This window comes from Crocodylus siamensis, chromosome 1 (genome assembly GCF_052110815.1).
Source record: "Crocodylus siamensis isolate JL-2025a chromosome 1, ASM5211081v1, whole genome shotgun sequence".
NCBI lineage: Eukaryota > Metazoa > Chordata > Crocodylia > Crocodylidae > Crocodylus > Crocodylus siamensis.
Window position 1 is genome coordinate 129,193,237 of NC_143395.1, and position 22,281 is coordinate 129,215,517.

At 41.3% G+C, this 22,281-nt stretch overlaps 1 protein-coding gene across 8 annotated transcripts in view; it reads left to right on the forward strand.

Annotated features, from left to right (window-relative positions):
- The window catches only part of QKI (QKI, KH domain containing RNA binding), a 286,861-nt gene that overhangs the window by 108,221 nt on the left and 156,359 nt on the right, over positions 1-22,281 (forward strand). For all 8 annotated transcript variants that reach the window (XM_090042693.1, XM_090042701.1, XM_090042710.1 and 5 more), the window contains exon 3: positions 19,792-19,908. In XM_090042693.1, the coding sequence (XP_089898819.1) occupies positions 19,792-19,908 (117 nt within the window). The remainder of the gene's footprint in view (positions 1-19,791; positions 19,909-22,281) is intronic.

A 22,281-nucleotide genomic window follows, 5' to 3' on the forward strand; every position in this document is an offset into this window, starting at 1 on the left:
CTTTTTAACTCTGCTTCAGTTGGGACCAAAGTTTGATGATTTAGCAAACTGGTTTTGCCACAGGATCGTGCAGAAATAACAGTTAAAACAGAATAACTGATGCATGCTCCCTGACCAGCAGCTTTCCTTTCCCTTTTTTTCCAAGTGGATAAAATGTATATTGGTCCACACCCTAATTGTAGTAATAACACTAAAGCAGTTTTACAGCAAGCTTAAGACAGCAAAACATCATAATATTTTGAAGGTTGCTAACATTATCCAGAGGTGGTAGAAACCTGGGTTTTAAAATAGCTTAACTTTAGTAGTTATATACTTATTCAGCAGTCCACTTAATCACTCTCACAGGCTAGAAATTCTTTCATGCCTTGAAGAAAACAGATGAGAGAGATCTGTCTTGAATTTGTTTACTTTGTACGCTTGCTAGTATGTTGTGTATGGTCAGTCTTATTTTTTGTTCACTGTTATTTGCCCACACTCTCATGTACTGGTAAGGTATCTTTCATGTTGCTTTGCTCCCTTTTAAGACTAATTATAAGCACATTTTCAGGTTGCTTTAAACATGGTTATTCAAACTATAGTGGAAAAGGCTATTAATAATGCAAACTTAATGCTTTTATCATGTTAGGAAATCTCTAGCCCTGTACTTATATTAATTTATAATTATGAAAAGAGAGAGGCTAGACGATTTCTTTGCCTCTGTCTTCCTAAGTAGGGACCAGTTCAGCCACCTCCCTGCTGGGCCCCCCTTGGGCCCCGGGAGAGACATGCCTGGGCCAGGGGTTAGCGAGAAGTTAGGGTACTTCTGGAGAGGCTGGATGTGTTCAAGTCCGCTGGTCCGGACGATCTTCACCCTAGGGTTCTACAGGAACTGGCCGAGGTCATTGCGGGACCCCTGGTGCGGCTCTATGAGCACTCGTGGTGCTCTGGCGAGGTGCCGGAGGACTGGAAGAGGGCCAATGTGGTCCCTATCTTCAAAAAGGGAAAAAAAGAGGACCCGGGAAATTACAGGCCAGTTAGTCTTACCTCAATCCTGGGTAAGCTCTTTGAAAAAATTATCCTGGCACACATCCAGGAGGGCCTTGCGGGGGAATGCATGCTCAGGGGCAACCAACATGGGTTCATCAGTGGCAGGTCTTGTCAGACCAACCTGGTGGCCTTTTACGATCAGGTCACCAAATCATTAGATGCAGGGGTTGCTGTGAATGTAGTCTTTCTGGACTTCCGGAAGGCTTTCGACACTGTCTCTCACCCTGTCCTCATCAAAAAGCTGGGAGACTGTGGTGTCGATGCCCACACGGTCAAATGGGTCGCCAGCTGGCTGGAGGGCCGCACCCAGAGGGTGGTAGTGGATGGGTTCTTCTCGACCTGGAAGGACGTGGGCAGTGGGGTTCCGCAGGGCTCGGTCCTCGGGCCCGCACTGTTCAACATCTTCATCAGTGACTTGGATGAGGGGGTAGAAAGCACCCTGTTCAAGTTTGCTGATGACACTAAGATGTGGGGGGATGTGGGTGCACTAGAAGGGTGCAATAGGCTACAAGCTGACCTTGACAGGTTGCAACGGTGGGCGGATGAGAATAGGATGGGGTTTAACACTGATAAGTGCAAGGTGTTGCACATGGGGAGGAAGAACCGGCACCACACTTACAGGTTGGGGAACTCCCCTCTTGCCAGCACGGAGACGGAAAAGGATCTGGGAGTCGTCATTGACTCCACGATGAACATGGGCCGGCAGTGTGGGGAGGCAGTCAAGAAGGCCAACCGTACCCTGTCATGCATCCACAGATGCATCTCGAGCAGGTCCAGGGAGGTGATCCTCCCCCTCTATGCGGCACTGGTCAGGCCGCAGCTGGAGTACTGCGTCCAGTTCTGGGCGCCACACTTCAAGAGGGACGTGGACGATATGGAAAGAGTCCAGAGGAGGGCCACTCGTATGATCAGGGGTCAGCAGGGCAGGCCTTATGAGGAGAGGCTACGGGACCTGAACCTGTTTAGCCTCCACAAGAGAAGGTTAAGGGGGGACCTTGTGGCCTGCTACAAACTGGTCAGGGGGGATCAGCGGGTATTGGGGGAGTCCCTGTTCCCCCGTGCGCTGCCAGGAGTGACCAGGAATAACGGTCACAAGCTGGCGGAGGGTAAGTTTAGATTAGATATTAGGAGGCGCTGCTTCACAGTCTGGGCGGCTAGGGCCTGGAACCGGCTTCCAGGGGAAGTGGTGCAGGCTCCTAGCCTGGGGATTTTTAAAAGGAAGTTAGATGAGCACCTTGCCGGGGTCATCTGACCCCGGTGCTCTTTCCTGCCAAGGCAGGGGGTCGGACTAGATGATCTACCTAGGTCCCTTCCGACTCTAGCTACTATGATACATTTCATGCTACTTAAATTATATAAAGTATTTATTATTTAATAGTTTTATAAACTTGACTTCATTGTTCCTACAGCTTCATAGACTTGTACATGCATGATAGCTGCATCTTCGGGGCTGTCTTATTCTAGATGCGTACTATTTATACTTTGATTGTAGAGGCCAATAATTTATTTAGATAACCTAATATATGATTCAACTGTCAGGCATCTCTGTGCATTTATCCAACTTCTGCTGACTTTTCTGTGGTACAGTAATTCTTTAACTACAGTGCCATGAGATCATTTTAAGGGTGGTGGGGGAGGCTGTGTAATAGCACTCCTTAGGTGGGCAAAACACAGGAGTTGCGTGATAAACCCAGACATTTTAAATAGGAATCCATGGTATCAAAAATATGTTGACCTATTGTGGGTTTTTTTTCTGTGTTCTTTCCAACAGAAGAATTTCTCGTATTATCTTTCTGAAGTCCAGAAATGAGGTGGCATTTTCTGAGGGGTGCCTTTTAGGCTAAAAAAAAATTGACAACCACTGCTGTAGCAGAAAACCATATAATCAAACATTAACACTGTGAATTCTATAACAGCAAGTCTTCTAATTTTGTTTGTCATTTTTTATTTTGACTTAGGCTAAGAATGTGCATGGAGCAGTTTTCTTGGCATCAGTCCCTACGTTTTGTCTGTTAGATTCATCATATTAAGGGAAAAACTGTCATCATTGAATGTTGGATGTAATGTCTTTAGAAGCTTGTGTATGTTATTGATACTTAGATTTGTTTGGCTTGGTAGTAGTTTGAATTAAACTGCATACTAACAATAAAAATTTGTTGAGGGATTGACTTGATTCATTTTTTGTCTCAGTACCCTAGGCACTCATGCTATAGGCATTTGTCTCATGAGACAGTATATTTATGCCAATTGACGCATCCGCTCATTAAATATTTGTGAGCATGGCTGTAGAGCTCAGTTCTTGTGTGACGGGCAGGCTTAACCACACATCAAGTTAGTATCTAACAGTCTGAATGTGGTGCAGGGTTCTTTCTGATTTTTTCTTTTTTTCTTTTTTCCTTCTGCATTTTGGGCTCTTCTTCCTCAGAAGCCTTCATACTATGCTTAACAGACTGTTTCCAAGCACTTTGATCCTCAGCAATCTTCTCCCAATCACTTGGCTCACCATTCATTGCCTTCATATCTCTTTTGCAAATATCTTTGAAATCAAGATAAGAATATTTGTTTTTCTTCCAGTAAAGCATTCTCCCATACAAATGTTCCTCGGGTACAGGGCTATTGTCCATTCTCCACATATAACTAACAGGTCAAGTTGATGTTGACTGAAAACAGAATGGATGCTTGGTATGTTGGAACTTCCCAAGACCTCAGTTTAGGCAACTCTTTCTGCGAGGAAATTCCTAAAATGTGGTGAAGGCAATACAAGTGAAAGCTGTTGAGTCACTTTACTTGAGTAGAATACTTGGTCCAGGATTCGCTGCCATACAAAAGTGTTGATGATGCAAGCATGATATACTTTGACCTAGGCCAGTGGTTCCCAGCCTTGAGGTCACAACAATAAAAAAAAAAAAAACAAAACGGGGTCACAAAGATACTTGGCAATGTTGACCGACTTATAATGAATATGCTTCCTGCTTGTAAATATGCAAGTCTTGTGCATGGCAGTTATTCATTCACTTTCCAATATTTAAATGGGGTCATGCTGAGGAAAAGGTTGGGAAGCCCTGACCTAAGTGATCCCAATTTCTATGTACTTAGTTGCCAACTGGTACTTGGTAACTAATTTTGGCAAATGAACATCTAAGTGATATATTGGAAAATAATTTTGCTTGTCAATACAGGATGCCTGCTTGCAAGAATTCAGGTATTGGCTGATGATAACATTTAGATTCTGGTGCATTTTGCATGCAGATTTTCAGCACCCAAAAGTTCTATAGCATAGGGGTTGCCCCCACTCCCCCTTCCGGTTAGATCTGGAACCACCTCTAGCAAATAGCATTATTAACAGCTGCAGGTTCTTGAGCCACAGGAAATTGTGCACCTATTGCTCCTCCTCCCACCGGTGGTGTGTCCTGGCATGTCCCCGGTGGGACTCTTTATACCAGAATTCAGCAGCCAGGCCCAGCTCTGAGTTCTTGGCCTCTCTAGGAGCCCTGTACTCTCTCTAAGGTCTGGATCTGGCCCACAGACCGTATCTTGAATTCACCTGCCATATAGAATGTAAAAAAAATAATTTTAGAATACTTTTAACTTATCAAGATAATGTATTTTACAGTAATCTCTTACATACCAAATTGCTTGTTAGTCTCAATTTAGTAGTATGCTGAGAATGTCATCTGAATTCATCTCAGAAGCTGAAATAGGAAGAATTGTATGCTTAGGGGTGCTGTTTTGTTCTTAAATAGTACTCCAGAGAAGCCTTGTAAAAGGCGTATTACCATTATTAAACTGACCTGGTAAACTAGCTTGGTTTTATGGATCTGATCCATTGCATTTACATCGGGATTGTAAAGCTGTTTGTCAGTTAAACAAGCTTTCAGACTTTCAGCACATAGGTTATTAGAGGTGAATAATGTGGATTTAAGGGATTTAGTAATTCATTCTAAATCCCAACTGTGTTTTAAATGCATTTTTTATTTCGAAAAGAAGCATTTTAAGCACGGGGACACCTGCTGCTAAATGGAATCTATTTTATAAAGATCACATGGATAATCTGGTTAGTCTAGATTACAGATGGAGTGATCAAACAATCCTCCTAAGAGTTTTGAATCAATTGCCTGTGACCTTTCTTCCAAAGCAAAAACCACTTTAAATAATCTGCAATTCTACGAGATTGCCTTTAGCAGTAAAATTAATCTTGAAAAATTCTTTGGTGTCTCTTAGAATACTTTGATACATGGATAGAAGAGTGTAAACCTCAAAGTAATATTGCTATAGTATTTAGTGTACCATTTGATTAGAATCTGAAAGGTCTATTTTTATTCTAGTTTATCCTTAGGAAGCGATTCAGAATGTATTAATCTATATCTAAATCAAGTATTTTTATAAAAGCAAATTGAAATTCTGTCTTCAACTATGAATTGAAACCACAGTGTCATATTTCAACTGAATTGTACTTGGAATGTGTTACAAAGTATTATCCTGCTTTTCACCAAATTGTGCTTGAAATGGAGATTTGTAACAGCATTTCCTTTTAAATGTTTTTGGAAACCTGGCTTTATTATCATTAGCTTTGAGCTCTAAGTCCACCATGAAACTGCCACTGAATCCAGTTTCAGAATTGTACTGGCATCCTAGATGTTCCTGAGTGAAAACAGTAATGTTTTTTGGCAGAGATTTTTGATCTGTAAATAAGAAAAAAGATGCTTTTACCCTTTCCAGTGACCTGTGTACCTCTTTCAGTTTTTCAGTGGAATCTTGATTATCACTGCTACTACTCTGGCATATTTTCTGAAACACAGAGGCAGGATATAAATCTAACATTCTGTTTTGAGTCAACCCTGGTTTTAGATGCTCCAGAAGTTCATTGTGCAAATGAGGCACAGCTTCATGCGAGTGACTAGCAATTGAAAGGTACAATTCTGTTTTCCTTAGCTAAATTGTTTTTGATGTGTACTGATTTATGCATTTGAACAATTGTAGCTAGTCTAAGCCATAAAGGGGCTTTCCGTGCTGTGATATTTTGTATAGGCTGAACAAGTTCTATTTGCATATATTTTGGAATCTTGAACCGGAGTGGGGTGGGACTTAAGTGTTGTCAATAAGGAGGTGTAACTTGAACTAAACTTGTGCCACTTAACACTTGGAACAGAATTTGAGATGTAACTCTGTCCAAAAGATTTATTAATAATGCTTGTACTGTAGCTGTAAAGGGTTTAAAGTAGGGCTGTCAAACTGTTTAAAAATTTGATCACTATTAGTTGCACGATTAAAAAAAAATTAATTGCAACTGCAATTTTAATGGCACAGCTAAAAACGCAGAATTGTGTGGAAAAACTCAAAATTATGCAGGGACTATGTGTGGTTGGTTTGTGTGTGCGGGGGAGGAATTTGTGAAGATGTGTGGGGCTTGGAGCCTGGGGAGGAGGGGGTGTTCCCTGCAGTGGGGTCTGGAGCCTAGGGAGGGAGGACCCCCACATGCTTTGGCAGCATGCGGGGTGCTGTGGATCAGGAATGAAGAGCAGCAGCAGAGCTGGGGCAGCTGTGGCTTGGGAGTGAGGGGCAGGGGCAAGGCATATCACTGCTCTACACTCCCCCCCCCCCACACACAGCTGTCTTTTTTTTTTTTAAACTGGAAATATGGTAACCCTGTGGGGTGCAACATGTAGAGCAGCACCCAGCAGATAGGTCTGTGGAGGGGAAGGGGTAGGCGTGGCAGATCAAGGCTCCCTTAGTAGGGGAGGGAATGGGAAAGGGGTTGGGGTGAATGGGACCCCTGGATTGGGCAAGGTCATAGAACAGAGCCATGGGAGGCTTGTTGGGGAGTGGGGATCAGCTGCACGCACCCCTGGGGGAGGCATGGGGGCATATGCCCCCTGGATTTGTGTGGGGCAGAGGTAGCCTGCAGGTTGGGGCCTGCAGGCCTGCCTTTGCCTTTGGAACCGCACACTGGCCGTGCATCTCCAGCCTGCCCAGCGGCAGGAGGCACAGCTGGTATTGCGTGGTTCCCAGGACAAAGGCAGCTGGACACAGAGCCACAGCAGGCAGCCCGCCTCTGCCCTACACACACATTTGAGGGACACATGCCCCCCTGTCTGCCCCACAGGTGTATACAGTGGCAGGAAGTCATTCCACCCCCTGTGCCCCTGGGTGAACTTCCCATGGATCCATTTCCATGACCTGCCCTGGCCCTGGGGTCCCCTTTTCCCCTGCCCCACTCCCTTTTTCACCATGGGCTCCCTGATGTGCTCCTTTTCCTTCCCCTCAACAGACTTTTCTGCTGGGCACTGCTCTACATGCTGCCAGCTTGCTGTGTGCAGGCTGCAGCTATGCGCCTGCACATGGCGTCCCAATATGGCACCAGTGTATCTGTATGCCTCTAGTGTGTGTGGTCTTGTCGCTGTTCACTAGAATTCAAGTTAGTCTCTTACCAATTAGTATAAATCCTATCAGATTGCTTTTTCTTGTTCATTGCAAAGCCTGCTCTGTATTTATGCTCGTTCTCTCCCCCTCTATAATACAATGTTGAATCATTCATACCCTCTTCATCACTTCCAGTCCATATTCTCATAACCCACACAGTCCCACTTTGTACTTCTCAAGTTCATTGATTGGGTTTGCACAGCTCCAGTTTGGTGCAGGCTTTGTATATTCCATGTTTCAATTCTCAAGTCCTTTTCCCTGTCCAACAGCTATTGTTGTCATTGAGGCAATCTGGCATCACCTTTAGTTTTCGTAACTGCTAAGTTTTTATAATGTTTGGCAATAGACCTAGCAGTCAATCTTCTTTGGTCCACAGCTTATTACTTAAGTATGCAAAGTAATCGTATGTGTAAGACGTCTGGGATTTCTTTGTCTGCCACCTGCGGGGTGCACTGTGTAGCAGTTTAGACTCTGCGAAACAATTGTGGTAGTTCAGCTTTAACAATCAAATATGTTGTATCCAGAGTTCAGTCATATTCAACAGTAAAAAATCTTTGTCACATATTAGTGATTTTAGAGTTTGAACAGGACTGATACCATTGTACCACTTTCTGAATGGTCTCAAGTGGAAAAAATGTAGATTAGATCAATCTCTATGGGAACACATATGTTAAGCCCTCTTTCTCAATGGATAAATTGCATGTTATAATTAACCCATGCCTACTTAGAACCAAGTCACTTCAGATTTCTTTTTGTTTGTACAGTTGGAGTAGTATCAAATGCTGCAGCATTTAGAAACAGGATATAGACTCTTCCTGGTTTTCTCTCACCGCTGTGCACTCTACTTATCTGCATAGCCCAGCACTTTTTTTCTGGAGAAGCTATTGAGAACAAGGAGTAGGGGTTCATTTAGAAATTCAGGTTTAGTTATTGTTTGACTTAAGGGCAAAACAGTGAGAGACTTTAAATGTTCTTGATTTATCAAAATATCACAGTGCTAGAATAATTTATAATACACATCAGCTTATAATAACAAGATTTCATAGATTTCATAGACATATAGGCTGGAAGAGACCCTGGAGGATCATCGAGTCCTGCCCCCTGCCCCAGGGGCAGGAAGTCAGCAGGGATCATAGGATCCCAGCAAGATAAGCATCCAAATGTGTTTTGAAGGCGTTCGAAGTGGGTGCTTGAACCGCCTCAGGTGGCACCCCGATAAACTTATTGGTGGCCATCAGATCACCCCTGCCTGTGCTTTTCCAGGCTGAATAGCCCTGTTGATCTCAGCCTCTCATCATAAGGTCTGTTTTCCTGACCTGATCATGCACATGGCTTTCCTCTGCACCCTCTCAAGCTTCTCCACATCCTTTTTGAATTGTGGAGCCCAAAACTGGACGCAGTACTCCAGCTGCAGCCTCACCAAGGCCGAGTACAGCAGGAGAATGAGGTCCTGGGATCTGCTTGAGAAGCATCTATGGATGCAGGCCAGTATTTTGCTCACTTTACTAGCTGCCGCATCACACTGAAGGCTCATGTTATTCTTGTGGTCAACCATGACCCCCAAGTCCCTTTCATCTATAGTGCTAACCAGTGTAGCACTGTTGAGCCTATAAGCATGGTGCAGGTTTTTCCTCCCAAGGTGGAGAACCTTGCATTTTTCGGTGTTGAACACCATCAGGTTCTGGTTCTTGTCCGCCCATTTCATGAGTCTGTCGAAATCCGCCTGGATCACCCTCCTGTCCTCAGGTGTGGATGCTTTACCCCAGAGTTTGGTGTCATCGGTGAACTTGGCCAGTCTACTTCTGACACCGATGTCTACATTATTGATGAAGATGTTAAACAGTATAGGCCCTAGGACAGCCTTGTGGGACCCCACTGGTCACAACTCACCAAGACAATTGACTCCCTTTGACCAACACCCTATGGGTCCTACCACGGAGCCAGTTCCCCAGCGAGTGGATCGTGATGACATCAAGGCCGTCGTTTAGCCAAGAGGTGATTGTGGGATACCAGATCAAAGGCTTTTTTTAAAGTCGAGGTATATGGCGTTGATCTCTTCCCCCTTGCCCAGGTGATAAGTCACCTACTCATAAAAGGAAATTAGATTGGTCAAGCCAGACCCAACTGCAACAAATCCATGCTGGGTCTCCCTCAGGATATTGCCTTCAGCTAGTCTGTTAAGGATGGCCTCCTTGATAATCTTTTCCAAGACCTTCCCCAGGATAGAGGTCAGGCTGATGGGCAGGCAGTTGCTGGATCTACTTTCTTTCCTTTCTTGAAGATGGCACGACATTGACCCTCTTCCAGTCATCAGGCACTTCACCAGAGCTCCAAGAGCTCTCAAAGATGCGTGCCAGGGGCTGAGCTATGATGCTCGCCAGTACCCTGCATACCCTTGGGTGTAACCCATCAGGGCTGGCTGACTTGAAGGTATCCAGCCTGTCAAGGTGTTCCTTCATGAGGTCAGCTTCGATGGAGGGCAAGGAATCTCCTTCGCCTGGGCCTCCCTGACCCATAGTGGGTAGGGCCGTCCCATGGGGCTGATGAAAAACTGTTGGAAAGTACCCATTTAGCAAGTTTGCTTTTTCCTGGGCATCAGTTGTCAGTTGCCTCATCTGGTTTAGCAGGGGTCCAATGTTGCCCTTTCTTTTCCTCCGGCTCCCCATATATCTAAAAAAGGACTTTGATTTTCCTTGAATAATATAAAAAGATCATAAAGGTGTATAATTCTAAAAAAGCAAAAATATAATAGTGATCACCTTTGTGGTGGAAGGAAATCACAATTTTCTCAATTTGTATGTTTTTAAAATTATTTTATGCGTTGAGTTGCCATATTGAAAGTATTGCTCAGAACAATAATGTGAACAATAACAGTGTAGGTTTCTTCCATGCTGTTTACAGTTCTGGTGTAAATGATTAGAATTATCTTTTGCATTGCTAAGCTAGTTTAATTTTATTGTCTGTCTATTGTAGAAGAGTGCTTGCTTCTGTCATTATGCTAGCATAGCTGTGTCTTACTACCCTTAGTGGAGATGCAGTGTGTTCTGGCAGGAAGCCTCTGCTGGTATAGCTGTACCACTTCCCTGAACAAAAGCACCAGTGTTCGCTTAGGGTATAGATAGGTGCTCATTTTCGGCACTAAAAAATTCTGGGAAATTTGCAGCATCACAGAAATGTGGTCAGATATGTATATATATTCAAGTGCCTGGCCATCCAGAGTGCTGCAGAGCAAGGCAAGAGCTTTTTACTGTTGCTATTACACAACCAAGAGGCTGGTGTGCTGAGATCTCAGTGTACTTAGTAGTGAGCTTAGTGGTGTTCCAGAGGACAGTGCCAATTTTTAGGCGGAGGAAAAGCATCCCCCCCCCCCGCATCAGTTTATTCTGGCAATTTTACTTCCAGGGTATCCGCTTACACTCTCCCACCCAACACACAGAGAGGGGATCCCTGCTGCCTGTGCTCCCCTTGCTTCCTGGTCTACATAAGTCTATTTTGATTTGGTTTTGGAGAACTTTGAGGACACCATAAAAAGTAACTGTAATCATGAGTTGATTCACTTCTGAATAAATGGTGGACCCAGCAGAGTAGGTCTACAGTTAAGGCTGTGTTTCTTTCCAAGGGATGAATTTTAATAAAACTAGGGGAACTTGCATGGAAAGAGTAGGTTAGGGAAACAAAGAAGACCTGGAATTCCTTCAGGTCTGTGTACCCCAAATACCTGCTTGTACAGAGTCGAAGCTTGGCAGTGCTTCTTCACAGAACTTATTCAGCCTGTGCTTCAGCAGAGCACAGTGCCACATATGGCCATGTGGACATAACTGAGGCCCTAGCGATACAGTTTTCAGCTCTCCCAACCAGTCTGGCATAGGTAAATCCACAGTGGGGGAAGCCATGCAGGAAGTGTCTGTGGCTATGCAGCAGGTGCTGGCACTGATTCACCAGCCTTGTCAACCTGTGGGAGGTTGATGGATGGGGACCTTTGATGCTGGCTCCACTTCAGAAGGGGTGCAAAGGGGACTCTTGCATCCTGTGCATGACTTTTTACAAATTACAGCAGCTAACCTCTGCACCGGGCACATGCAGACCTCCCAGCCATCCCTCCCCCATAGTGGTCTGCAGCTTGCTTTTGCAACAGGAGAGATGCTAAGGAATCTCTCCCTTGCCCTGTCTTTGAAGGACTTGAACTTTGGAAGGAGCTGGACAGTAGTCCAAACACAACAAGTTCCTGATCAGCAACCTAGGCAGACAAAGTTCTTGGGGTAAATGTGATAACTTTTATTAGACCAATTAAATAGTTGGAAAAATTTATTCTTTGCAAGTTTTCGGGCACAACCCCTTTTCAGGCATATGAAGAATCTGCTGTTGTTTTGTATTCTTCTGGATGGAGTAAAAACCATCGTGCAGAATGCAAGCCTGTGAAAAAGCAAATGCGTGGCAGTGAGGATCAGAGGCTATGGGAGACTATGTGTGTGAGACAGGTAGGTGGGAAGGGAGAAATGTTGACCTGGTGATAAACTAGCTGGTAAAATGTAGAGATGTTATCTGGGGTTATCAGATGTTAGGCAGGTATAACGTGCCATAAATCTAATGTCTATATTTAGTCCATTATTTTTTGTATCCAGTAGATTTATGAAGTGAGGTTCGTAGGCTTGTATTTTCTGTAGTACCTTGGGTTTCTGTAGTGTAGTGATTATTTTATCTGTCTTGCAGAGGTCCTTTGTTTAAAACTGGGCAGAAACCACCTCCAGCCTAGTGATGCTAGAAGGGTGGATGCAATGGGAACAGATAATTTTGGCATTGCCTGAGAGATAAATTCCTTCTCTGTTTTTTGGGCAGAATGGACTTTATCGTGTCCACAAAGAAAGACAAGGCTGAGCTGAGCAGTGCGGCTGTGTCAGTTAGTGAGCCAGGTGGGACGAGTTTTAGTGCCAGACATGCACCCTAGAGTGATGAGTGGGAGGAGTGAGGACAAGGGTCATGGCCTCCTGGAAGTCTGGAGGAGAGAGGCAGGCCATGGACCTGCTAGACAGATATTGCATGTGGTGCTAGGATTTGTTGGGCTGCTGAGAATCTGTGGTTATAAAGAATGAACACTCTTTGGAACTAGCGTTGTTTCTGCAAAACTGCTTCAGTGAATGTAGGCTGGCTTAGTTACAGGGTTTCTTCTCTGGCATAATTGTAACCTGGGTTGCTTAATTTTGACACGACTATACCAGCAAACTTTGTAGCATATAGACTTAAGAGACCCAAGACTCAAAGTCTGTCTGATGAAACTGCCCAAGGGATTGACATTTTGGATGCTGTGGCTTTTCGTGATGTAAACTCAACTTTAGTAATGCACTTAAGATCACCAGTTCACTTGGTTGCTGCTCAAGCAGTCTTTCCATTAGTAGTCTTTTGAGCTCTTTGCTCAGTCCCTTTACAGGAGTGAAGAAATAGCTCTCAACTAATTTAGGCAAAGGGAGTAGTAGGAAATTTGCTGCCTCTTCAGCTTTCTGAGAGGATTGCCATGGCCAGTGGGTATTCTCTATTAACCTCAGCTGTGGAAAACCAGTAAACATGGCCAATTGAATGAGTAGGAGAGAAACGGGTATCCATTCATCTCCCCTTTTTGGTGAGGATATTAATCTTGGAAGATAAAGGCTTGGAACATCCCAGAAATTAGCGCTTAATTTTGATGTTATTCTGTAAATGAATGTAGTCATTTAGCAGCACAAGACTGATGTGTCCAGTCTGTCTGTGATCCACAAATGGGAGAAAAATATAACCCTCTGTTAATAGCAGAACAGCAACTAAAATATGAATGTCTTAGCTTGTGGCTAGAAGAATGGCATGTCCGATTTTGTGTGTCGGGAAATGAAATCAATTGGGCTACAGTAGTAATAGTGCATGCCAGTCCTGAAGAATCACTTCTCATTCCCTGAGAAAATGTCCCTGATAAAGGTAGTAAAGGGCGAATAGCATAGAAAAAATTTACTTGCATCTGCAAATGAGGTTTTCCCTATTTCTTTTTATTTGAGTTTAGATCTGTGTTACTTGTAAGGCAGTAACTTTTCTAAATTTGAAACCAGAAGTTATCCTTCTCCTCTCCGTCCTCTCCCCTTTTTGAGCAAGAAGCTATATTAAGCAAGAAAAAAATAACACGAGTAGTAGATTTGGCAGCGGACTTGGTCCTTTTAACTTTCAGGGCTAGTAAATCAGTATAATAAAATGCTTTGCTCCATATGCAATTTGCATTGTACAGTACTAGATTTGTAGTGTATACAGTTTGTGATGCATCTTTAAATATTGTTTCAGCTTTGAAAAGCTTCTGCAAAAACATCATCTTAATAGAAGTGTTACTATCCACAGCATTACCTCTAAACTTTGTGTAGATTTATAGGATTCATCAGTCAACAAAGGGAAAATTAACTTTTTAAAATTTGGGAATATCTCCCTTATATTTTTCTAAATAAATAATAATGTATTTGAATGGAAGCAGCCAAATTATGTTTTCCCATAATTTGGTTATTGTTGTCATTTTTGAGGTAGTGATTTTATATTACACCAAGCAAACTTGTTTTGGTACAGTTAAGATTCTTAATAGCAATTCATAATTAGCATCAATGTGCCACTCAAGTAAATCTCCAGCTGAAGATTTTGCCATTAACATCCAACACGTGTGTACTTAGACCTTAATGCTTGTGTTTCATGAGGAGACCCTAGGCAAGAAAGGGGTCAAATGAATGCTTGCTTCATCCATTTTTGCTGACTGTAGTTTCACGTTATCTTTTTTTTTCTTGTGTCTGCAGTTTTTTGTTAAATTCTTTTCAGAATTGTAACAGCGTATGTGTTAATTGAGACTAAATAATGGTTATAGATTTCTTAGATTGTGAATTGATTGTATTTGCATATTTTTAGCTGCTTGAGGTCCAAGAAAGCTTCAGTGATGCTGGGATCCTGGTTTTCTCTGTTTTTAAAAATCCTAAATTCTCTAATTAACCCCCCCCATCCATTTTTTTTTCCTACAATTAAAATGAAACACCTATATCTATCTATTGATATCTATCGGTTGACTGCAATCTTTTATTGATATATTTACAATTTTACAGCAGTTTGGAAGCCTACCAGTGCCTCAATCATTGTAATAAATTCTAAATATATATGTTTTGGTATTTGATTTTGGTTTTTTTTATCATAGAAAAGCAGAGCTCCCCATGTCCCCTTCACTCACCAGGATGTGGGTCTAGCTGGAGCTGTCATGTTCCATCTCTTCCCCCTTGCTTTTTTGGCCCTGAGCAGATCTATTATGCTGGTGCTCTGCCCCTGCCCATGCTGTTACCCCTCACTATAGTCCCCCTAGCCTGCCAGTGCGGGCACAAAAATCTCAGGGGGCACATGCCCCACCCCCGCTGCATCGTCTTGGCCCCCCTGCCCGCTTCCACTTTGTCACCTGTGCTCCCTCACTCATATAGACTTACCTGGAGGGTGCTGTGGGAGCTACTTTCCACTACTGCTTGGCTGCTATGTGTATGCACACATGAATGTGGCACCCCCTGTCTCTGATCATGCTCCCCCTGGCCCAAAACAGCTCCTTGTAGGCTAGAACTCTGCCAGCCTGGAAGGGGAAATCTGCAGTTGTCTTCATTTTCCTCCTTTAAAGGAGGGAGTCATTATTTTCTCCTTTTTAAAGGAGAAAATCCATGTTTTTCTCTGTTAAAGGAGAAATTCTGTGTTTTCTGCAGTGAACGGAGAATCCTGATCCCTGGTGATGAAGTTGTAAGGATGGTAGAGGTGTCTGTTCATTTCTGATATATCAGGGCTTAAAAAAAACAGGAGAAGCTCAGTGGTAGAAAACACCATAAGTAAAATAGAACCTCATCCATTCTAAATTCTTTATTTTCATCTGGTTAGGAATTACAATTCTCATGTTTTAATGTCATGTCAAAAGGTTTTATAATGTTACACTACTTTGAGTTGTCTGCTTCAAAGACTCTGCAACTCCAATCAAATGTTTTAGCTATGAATATGAAAAGTCAAAACTTTCACAAAAGTTAACATGTTTCTTCAATTCCCATAGTTTAAATGGATTAGTTCTTAAATATCAAGTGCATGGAAAAATGTCTTCAGTGAGGAGAGGGGCATGTATGTGTGTGGATGTTTGTGCCCAAAAGCTTGCAAAGTACATTTGTTCCAACTATTTATTTGGTCTAGAAAAAAAATAGCACATTACCCAAATAACCTAGTCTGCCTGTGTCTTTAAACCAACATGGCTACAACCCACTACCCCATAGATCAGTTTAGTCTTTTAAATTAGGCTGCCAGAGTTGGTCACTGAATGCTGTTGGCAAGTTCAGCACTTCATATCTCAAAGCCTGCCTATGGCTAGACATCTTCATTTCGTCTACGAAAGTCCCCCACACTGCCATCTTTTTTCTCTAATAGAAAACATCTAACTTTATAAACCATTTAAATAGAAAGCCATTTTAATTAAGTACATAAATTGCTCTGCTTTAAGTATTGCAGGTGAAAGCAAGTGATTCAGGATTATCTAACAGCCATAGCTCTACTATTTAAAATGAGTAACTCACCAAAGAGTAATGATTTGAACAATATCTTATATTTCAGGATAATTTTTTTCTACATGCCTTTTCATTGTGGTTACCATACTTTGCATCTCTTCCTTGTATATTTCATCAGCATTGCAAAGTGATAAATAATCCATCAAACAATCCTAGATGGGATCTTTGTGGCATTAAGACGCAACCATTTTAGCGAGAACTTATTAACATTATAGCTTACTTTCAGCTAAGCAGGTAGCAATGCCAAAAATGAAGGTTGCCGAATGGTCTGTGTTATAAAAAAGCTGTATTCTGTTGTTTTTCACTTTGTCATCTTTTAACTGTTTAGGTTGAACTGTGCCAGGTGCCTGCCTCTGGATGTATTTTCTTGGACATTTAAATGGTTCTACTGTTTTTAGAGAGAGAAGTTAGTGGAACATAATTTGCCCATGTCCAAAATTAAACAAAAAACCCTGTATTTCTTTTGGAAGCTTAAGCAGATTTCATACTCTCCATGATTTGAAATTTGACTGGCTGGGTGTGGTGAAGTTAGCATCTTCATGAAGTTTGGCAGACCTGTAGGCCTCTGAAAAATGCAATTTGTACACATTCAGCAGTGGTTTCTAGAGCTTAGTGTCAAAATGTCTAAATATTCTACACAGTATATTTCAGTCCCACAAAACTGGCATATGCTCCAGGCCTTCTCTGAGCAGATTTTTTTTTCTGAGCTGCTGCAGTGCTGGATACCAGAACTGAGAGCAGAGGAATTCTCTCTGTACTCAGAATACCTTCTGGTACCTAGACATTTTGGAAAAGGAAGAAGTAACTTCACTTACTCAGAAGAGTGAGATGCCCAAGATAATTGTAGGGTTGCCATGGGCAAGTGGGAGCAGAAGAGAGACGGGATGTTCTGGGGAAATACAGAAGTATTTGTAATCATTAAAGAACAATCCCCTATCCTCCTGTAGTTGAACTTGCAAACCCTATGTTGTTTGGCAAATAAATATGAAATCCACTAGCAAAGTATCTTCTCCATTTAGTAGCTCATCCACAGGCCCCCAGCTTCAATTATTGCAGGAAAAGAAAAGTTTATAGTGAATGTGTCGGAGGACAACAGAAAGAGAGAGGATGGTTTGGTATAGTTAAGGCATTTCAGTGCATCTGTTAAGAACTGGATTCTCTTGCATCTGCCCTAGAGCTCCAGTGTAAGACAGGAAAAGTCACCTAAACCAAAATTTTCATAGGTGATTGCTGATCTTTCTTTCCCAAACTTTTACAAAGGCTAGTTACTGTTCCTGCAAACTTAATGCTAAGCGTTTTAAACTTGATTTCTGAGGGCAAAACTGTGTAGTGTAAAATGGGCCATAGTCTCTTTTAGAAACTGCTAAATGTCCTACCCTCCATTTCTGTCATTACTACTTCCTGCCTAATCATGAAGTTTGTTGAAGTTTGCTTTTTGAAATCTATTCTCCAGCTGCACTGCTTTTTTTTTTCTTGCATCTTTCCTTTCAATTGTGAATTTTAGTTTTGTGATTGCTTTCCTCTAAATTGTTTACATTCAGATTTTTAGCAAGTGTGTCTTCCTTTTAGTGAGTCGAATCTTATTGGCATTGTAAGGTGCAGTCATACCTGCAAGTAATGATTTGCATACATTGTCCAGAGGTGATGTTGGATGATTATATATGCCCCTTATGTTACATTATGTACCCTGTGTGCTGTTGTTGCTTTCAGTTAAATGTATAAACTAAGACTGTTAGTGGTAACAGTAAGTATGGATTGTAACATCTTCAGCACACTGATGCTGCTTAACTATTTTCTGTATTGTATAACTTGGCTGGTTGAGGTAATTGGCTTCCCAAGTTTCTTGCTGAGCTTTGTGTTTGAAGGAAGGCAAATTAACCTCAATGCTGGCTAGGTTAAGTCAAAGCTATGTTAGTCTCTTACGGGAAACAGCTGGAAAATATGGCAGAAGTGACTGTAGTAACCAAGTGTGGGAACACTTGACCAGTTTTTTTGCTCAGGGCTGTAATGTAGCGGTCTTGAAGCTCCTTTGCTTCTGTGTGCATTGGCTTAGTGCTTTACATCCTTTGTCCAAGAGCTTGGAACATTTTGGGTGCTAATTTAATTACAGTTGTGTATAACTTTTTCGCCTATCAGAAATTCTGTGAGGATGTCCTTGAGGCTTAAATACATTTCAGTAGTGAAATATGGTGGACTGTTTGAGAATTTGTAATGGCATGTTCATTACACTTGTGCTCCATGATCTTTGATTTCTTAATTGTTTGTGGTCTTTATTTTTATGACAAATACGAGCACTTTGAGACATGGAGCTTGGGGCATGTCTTAACTGAGAAGCTGATTTTCTACCTAGAATAGCAGCAGTGGCATTCTTTGTAGGCAGTGCTTAGGGAGAAGGTTTTTGTTGTTTATTGTGGCTCATAATCTACCTGATTCCTGCTAATTGCTCTTCACTCAGTACTCAGTTTATGATCCACTCTCCTTTTGAATGGTGTTTGCAACTCCAGCTATCCTTTCCTTGCAGTTCTTCTGAATAATTTGCAGTTTACCTGCTCCTGGCCTTTTATTTCACAATCTTGCAAAGTGCTCTTTAGCTCCTTTCAAAATCGTAGATCTGCCCATGGAGTCTAGTCTTCAAGAGGAACTACGTTTTCAGCTTTTGGCTGAGTAGTTGTGACAGAGTTAAAATTGTAGCTTTTGCTTGTTTGATCAGGAAAAGGAGGGTTTGTCTCTGCTGTATATGCAGCCAAAGCTCTGGCAAAATCTTGTCTTTTCTTTGTCCAGCCTTCCCAAAAAGTACATTTTCTTATAATGGGGTGTGTGGTATGTAAGAGAATATGGTAATCATAATTGTGAGTTTTATTGGTTAGCTACAGAGAAAGCTTAAGTATTTTTGACATTCCCTTGTCATATGTTTAAGATTCCTTTGAATTCAATGTTCAGCATTTTTATCTATCTTTTTTTTTATATTTTAATCTCATTATAGTATACCTGTATTCATGTTAAAATATTGTTAACTTCCTTAACTCCATGTTAATTTAATCTCATTCTGGTAACCAGTGCTGGTTTAAATGTTTTCATATATCTGCTATACCTTGTTTATTTGTATTGCTTGAAAAAATTCAAAGATGTATTCAGAAGCAGTTTGTGACTTTCATTTGCAACTTCAACACAGAAATAGGTCAGTCTGTACAATTTTGATATATACAACATGTTTAATAAGTTGAGATGAAAAGGCATTGTAGAATGAGGGTTTCTAGAGATTAGTGTAACCCACCTTTTGGACAGGCATACAACAGATTAAGCCCTGCACCCTCCCAGAGTCTCACTCCAATCTCCTTCCCCTTTCCGATCTGCTGCTTTGCTTTCTCCCCCGTGCCGTTTTCCCTGCTGCTCTTCATGCTCTCTGCCCTGTGTCCCCTGCCATATTTGCTGCTGTGCTGCCTTCCTCCTCCCTGATCTGCCGTGCACCACACATGCTGCCTATGACACTTTTGGCACCCATGGTGCAGGGTGACAACCCCTGCTATAGATAAATTGGTAAACTGAAAATGAGCTTGAGAAATCTGAAATTTGCTTTCCAGCCTCATGATCGGACAAATATCTTCTCTACTAAATTCACAAATGCTAACCCTTTTATCTCATGTTTTTTGTTAGGGATTTAGTGGAAGCTTTCAAATAGGTGTTTGTTTTAGTTATAGGTACTTCTTTCTTGATATTTTTTTTTAAAATAACTTTGATTACTGTATTTTAGAGAAATTAACCCCCTCTGCCCTCTCCGTTTCAGTTTAATTTTGTTGGAAGAATCCTTGGGCCCAGAGGACTAACAGCTAAACAGCTTGAAGCAGAAACAGGATGCAAGATAATGGTCCGAGGAAAGGGCTCAATGAGGGACAAAAAAAAGGTAAGTTCTTGAGAAGTGTTATGGTTGTTAGCCATGTGGATTTTGTGCAGAACATCAAACATGTTTTCCTAATGCACAGTACTCGTGAAGGAATGAAAACTATCTTTGTACCTACCATTATTTTACTCAAGACACCTACAGTATTTTTTCCTGGATTTGTGTAGTGATGCTTTACAGCACGGTATATTTTAAAAGAAACTTCTAATATGTGTAGTCAATAATTTGTTTAATTTAGAATTTTCAACTAAAAATGTTGATATTATACACCAGTAAATCAATTTTAGTTGTAGTTAGCAATTTCACAATGCAAATTCTGATGATTATATTTTTGCACTTCATTTATGGAGAGGACGTGCATCATAAAAATATTTTAAATTAAAAAAAATCGCTTTTCAAGAGCATCTCCTGACTTGAACCTTGCACCAGCACCCTAATTGCATTTCTTTTCTTCCCTCACTTCTTTGAATATCGCTTTGGTCTGTAATTTGCTTTACACTTATCCATTCCATCCTCACCCTATCCCATAATACATTCTCTATAATAGTCATACAGAATTAAAAAAAAAAAAAAGAATCCCACAAATTATTTAGAAACCTCTAAAAGCAAAGCATCAACAAATTATTTTCAAGTAGTCACTTCACTGTGCTTGTATTTTCCCTTGCTTCCAGGCTATATTTGCTTTTTATTTCAAATTCTAAGCTCTTGGAGCACAGGAGGTATCTGTTTGGAACATGTAAAATGGTATTTTTAATTTTTCAGTAACTTTTTTTTTTCCCCCATAAGTTAAAACTTGTCATGAATCCTTTTTAAATTCTGCTGTTTGTATGTGCATTCTTCAGGTAAACTAATCATTTTCATTTTGGGGAGGGTATGTGAAAACAGAAGTTGACAACTGTAATGTTGGCAAATGTTTGTAAAAGTTTTTGAAACGTATTATGGTCTTCCTGTAGATAAAGATGGCATGAAACTGTCAGTCTGTTTCAGAATGTTTTTGATGACTTGCCAACATGTATGTATATTTGGAAGCAAAGGTATATGTTAAAACCAAACTTATGAAACCTAGATATTCCCATAATTCTGAATATTAAGAGTATTATGCTTTTTTCTACTGTAAGCATCAGCATATTTCAAATAGTTACAGTAGCAGAACCTTTCTAAAAACAATCCCATTAAACTCATTACATTTTTAGCACAAAATCTGTTCAGTAAGAAGAGCTTTTGACTGTTATCAATGCCTTTTAGGTCCAAAAGACCTCACTCTTAATTTTCCAACTTAATTTTGTTCTTGTAGTAGATTTTCATTTCTTATTTCCCTGAAAGCTTCCACCTTTACAGTGGCTGATTGCTTGTCCATTAAACACCTTTTATTTTACATTTTTCTGATCAGATTCTACAGACTGAGTGTGAAGATACAAAAATGATTAAGATTGAGAGACTGAGGTTTCTCAATACAAAAGAGATGTATTGATTTCTTCTTTCAATTTTCATATTTATTGCCTTCGGTTCTAGAAGTAGAATTAAACTTCTTTTTTTTTTTTCCCCAAACAGCAAATTATAACATTTTTTACCATAGTATAGTTCTTAAATTCTATGCATAAAATAAGTAAATATGTAAGTAGATACTTAAAGCAGTATTTGGAAGTGGTAGTTGGCTGCAGTTAACTTCAGTAATATGTATTTCAAATCTATTTTTATGTTGCAGAAAGAGAAGGACGTTGCTGAGTTTCTCTAGACACTGCTTAGGCATGCCAAGACTTGGTCTTTACTTATGAGGTGTTGTGGTGGAATGATAGCTGTGGCAGGTTTTAAAATAAAGTCACCCTCAACTCAACCCTAATTATCGTTGTTATACCAGGAAAAACCCTAGCTGTAGATGCAACTGTATTGACAAAAGGACTTTTTTGCTAGTATAGTTTATACCTGTAACCCAAACAAAATTAACTTAGTGTAAAATAATTTCTTGCTAGTACAAGTTTAAGAGTTTGCTGCCATATTTGGACAAGGCCTTTGTTTTTTTTCTATTTGCCTCTGGCTAATAAGATAATGGGACCTTGAGAGAGATGCTGTTTCCCTTTATCAGGCCTCTTCACATGTTGGAGTCGGTGGGTCCTACGTCCTGCTTTCTTTCATAGATTTCATAGACATCGGGGCTGGAAGGGACCTCGGGAAATCGAGTCCAGCCCCCTGCCCAAAGGGCAGGAAGTCAGCTGGGGTCATAGGATCCCAGCAAGATAAGCATCCAATTTACTCTTGAAGGTGTTCAATGTAGGTGCTTGAACCACCTCCGCTGGCAGACTGTTCCAGACCTTGGGGGCTCGGACAGTAAAGAAATTCTTCCTTATGTCCAGCCTGAAACGGTCTTGCAGGAGTTTG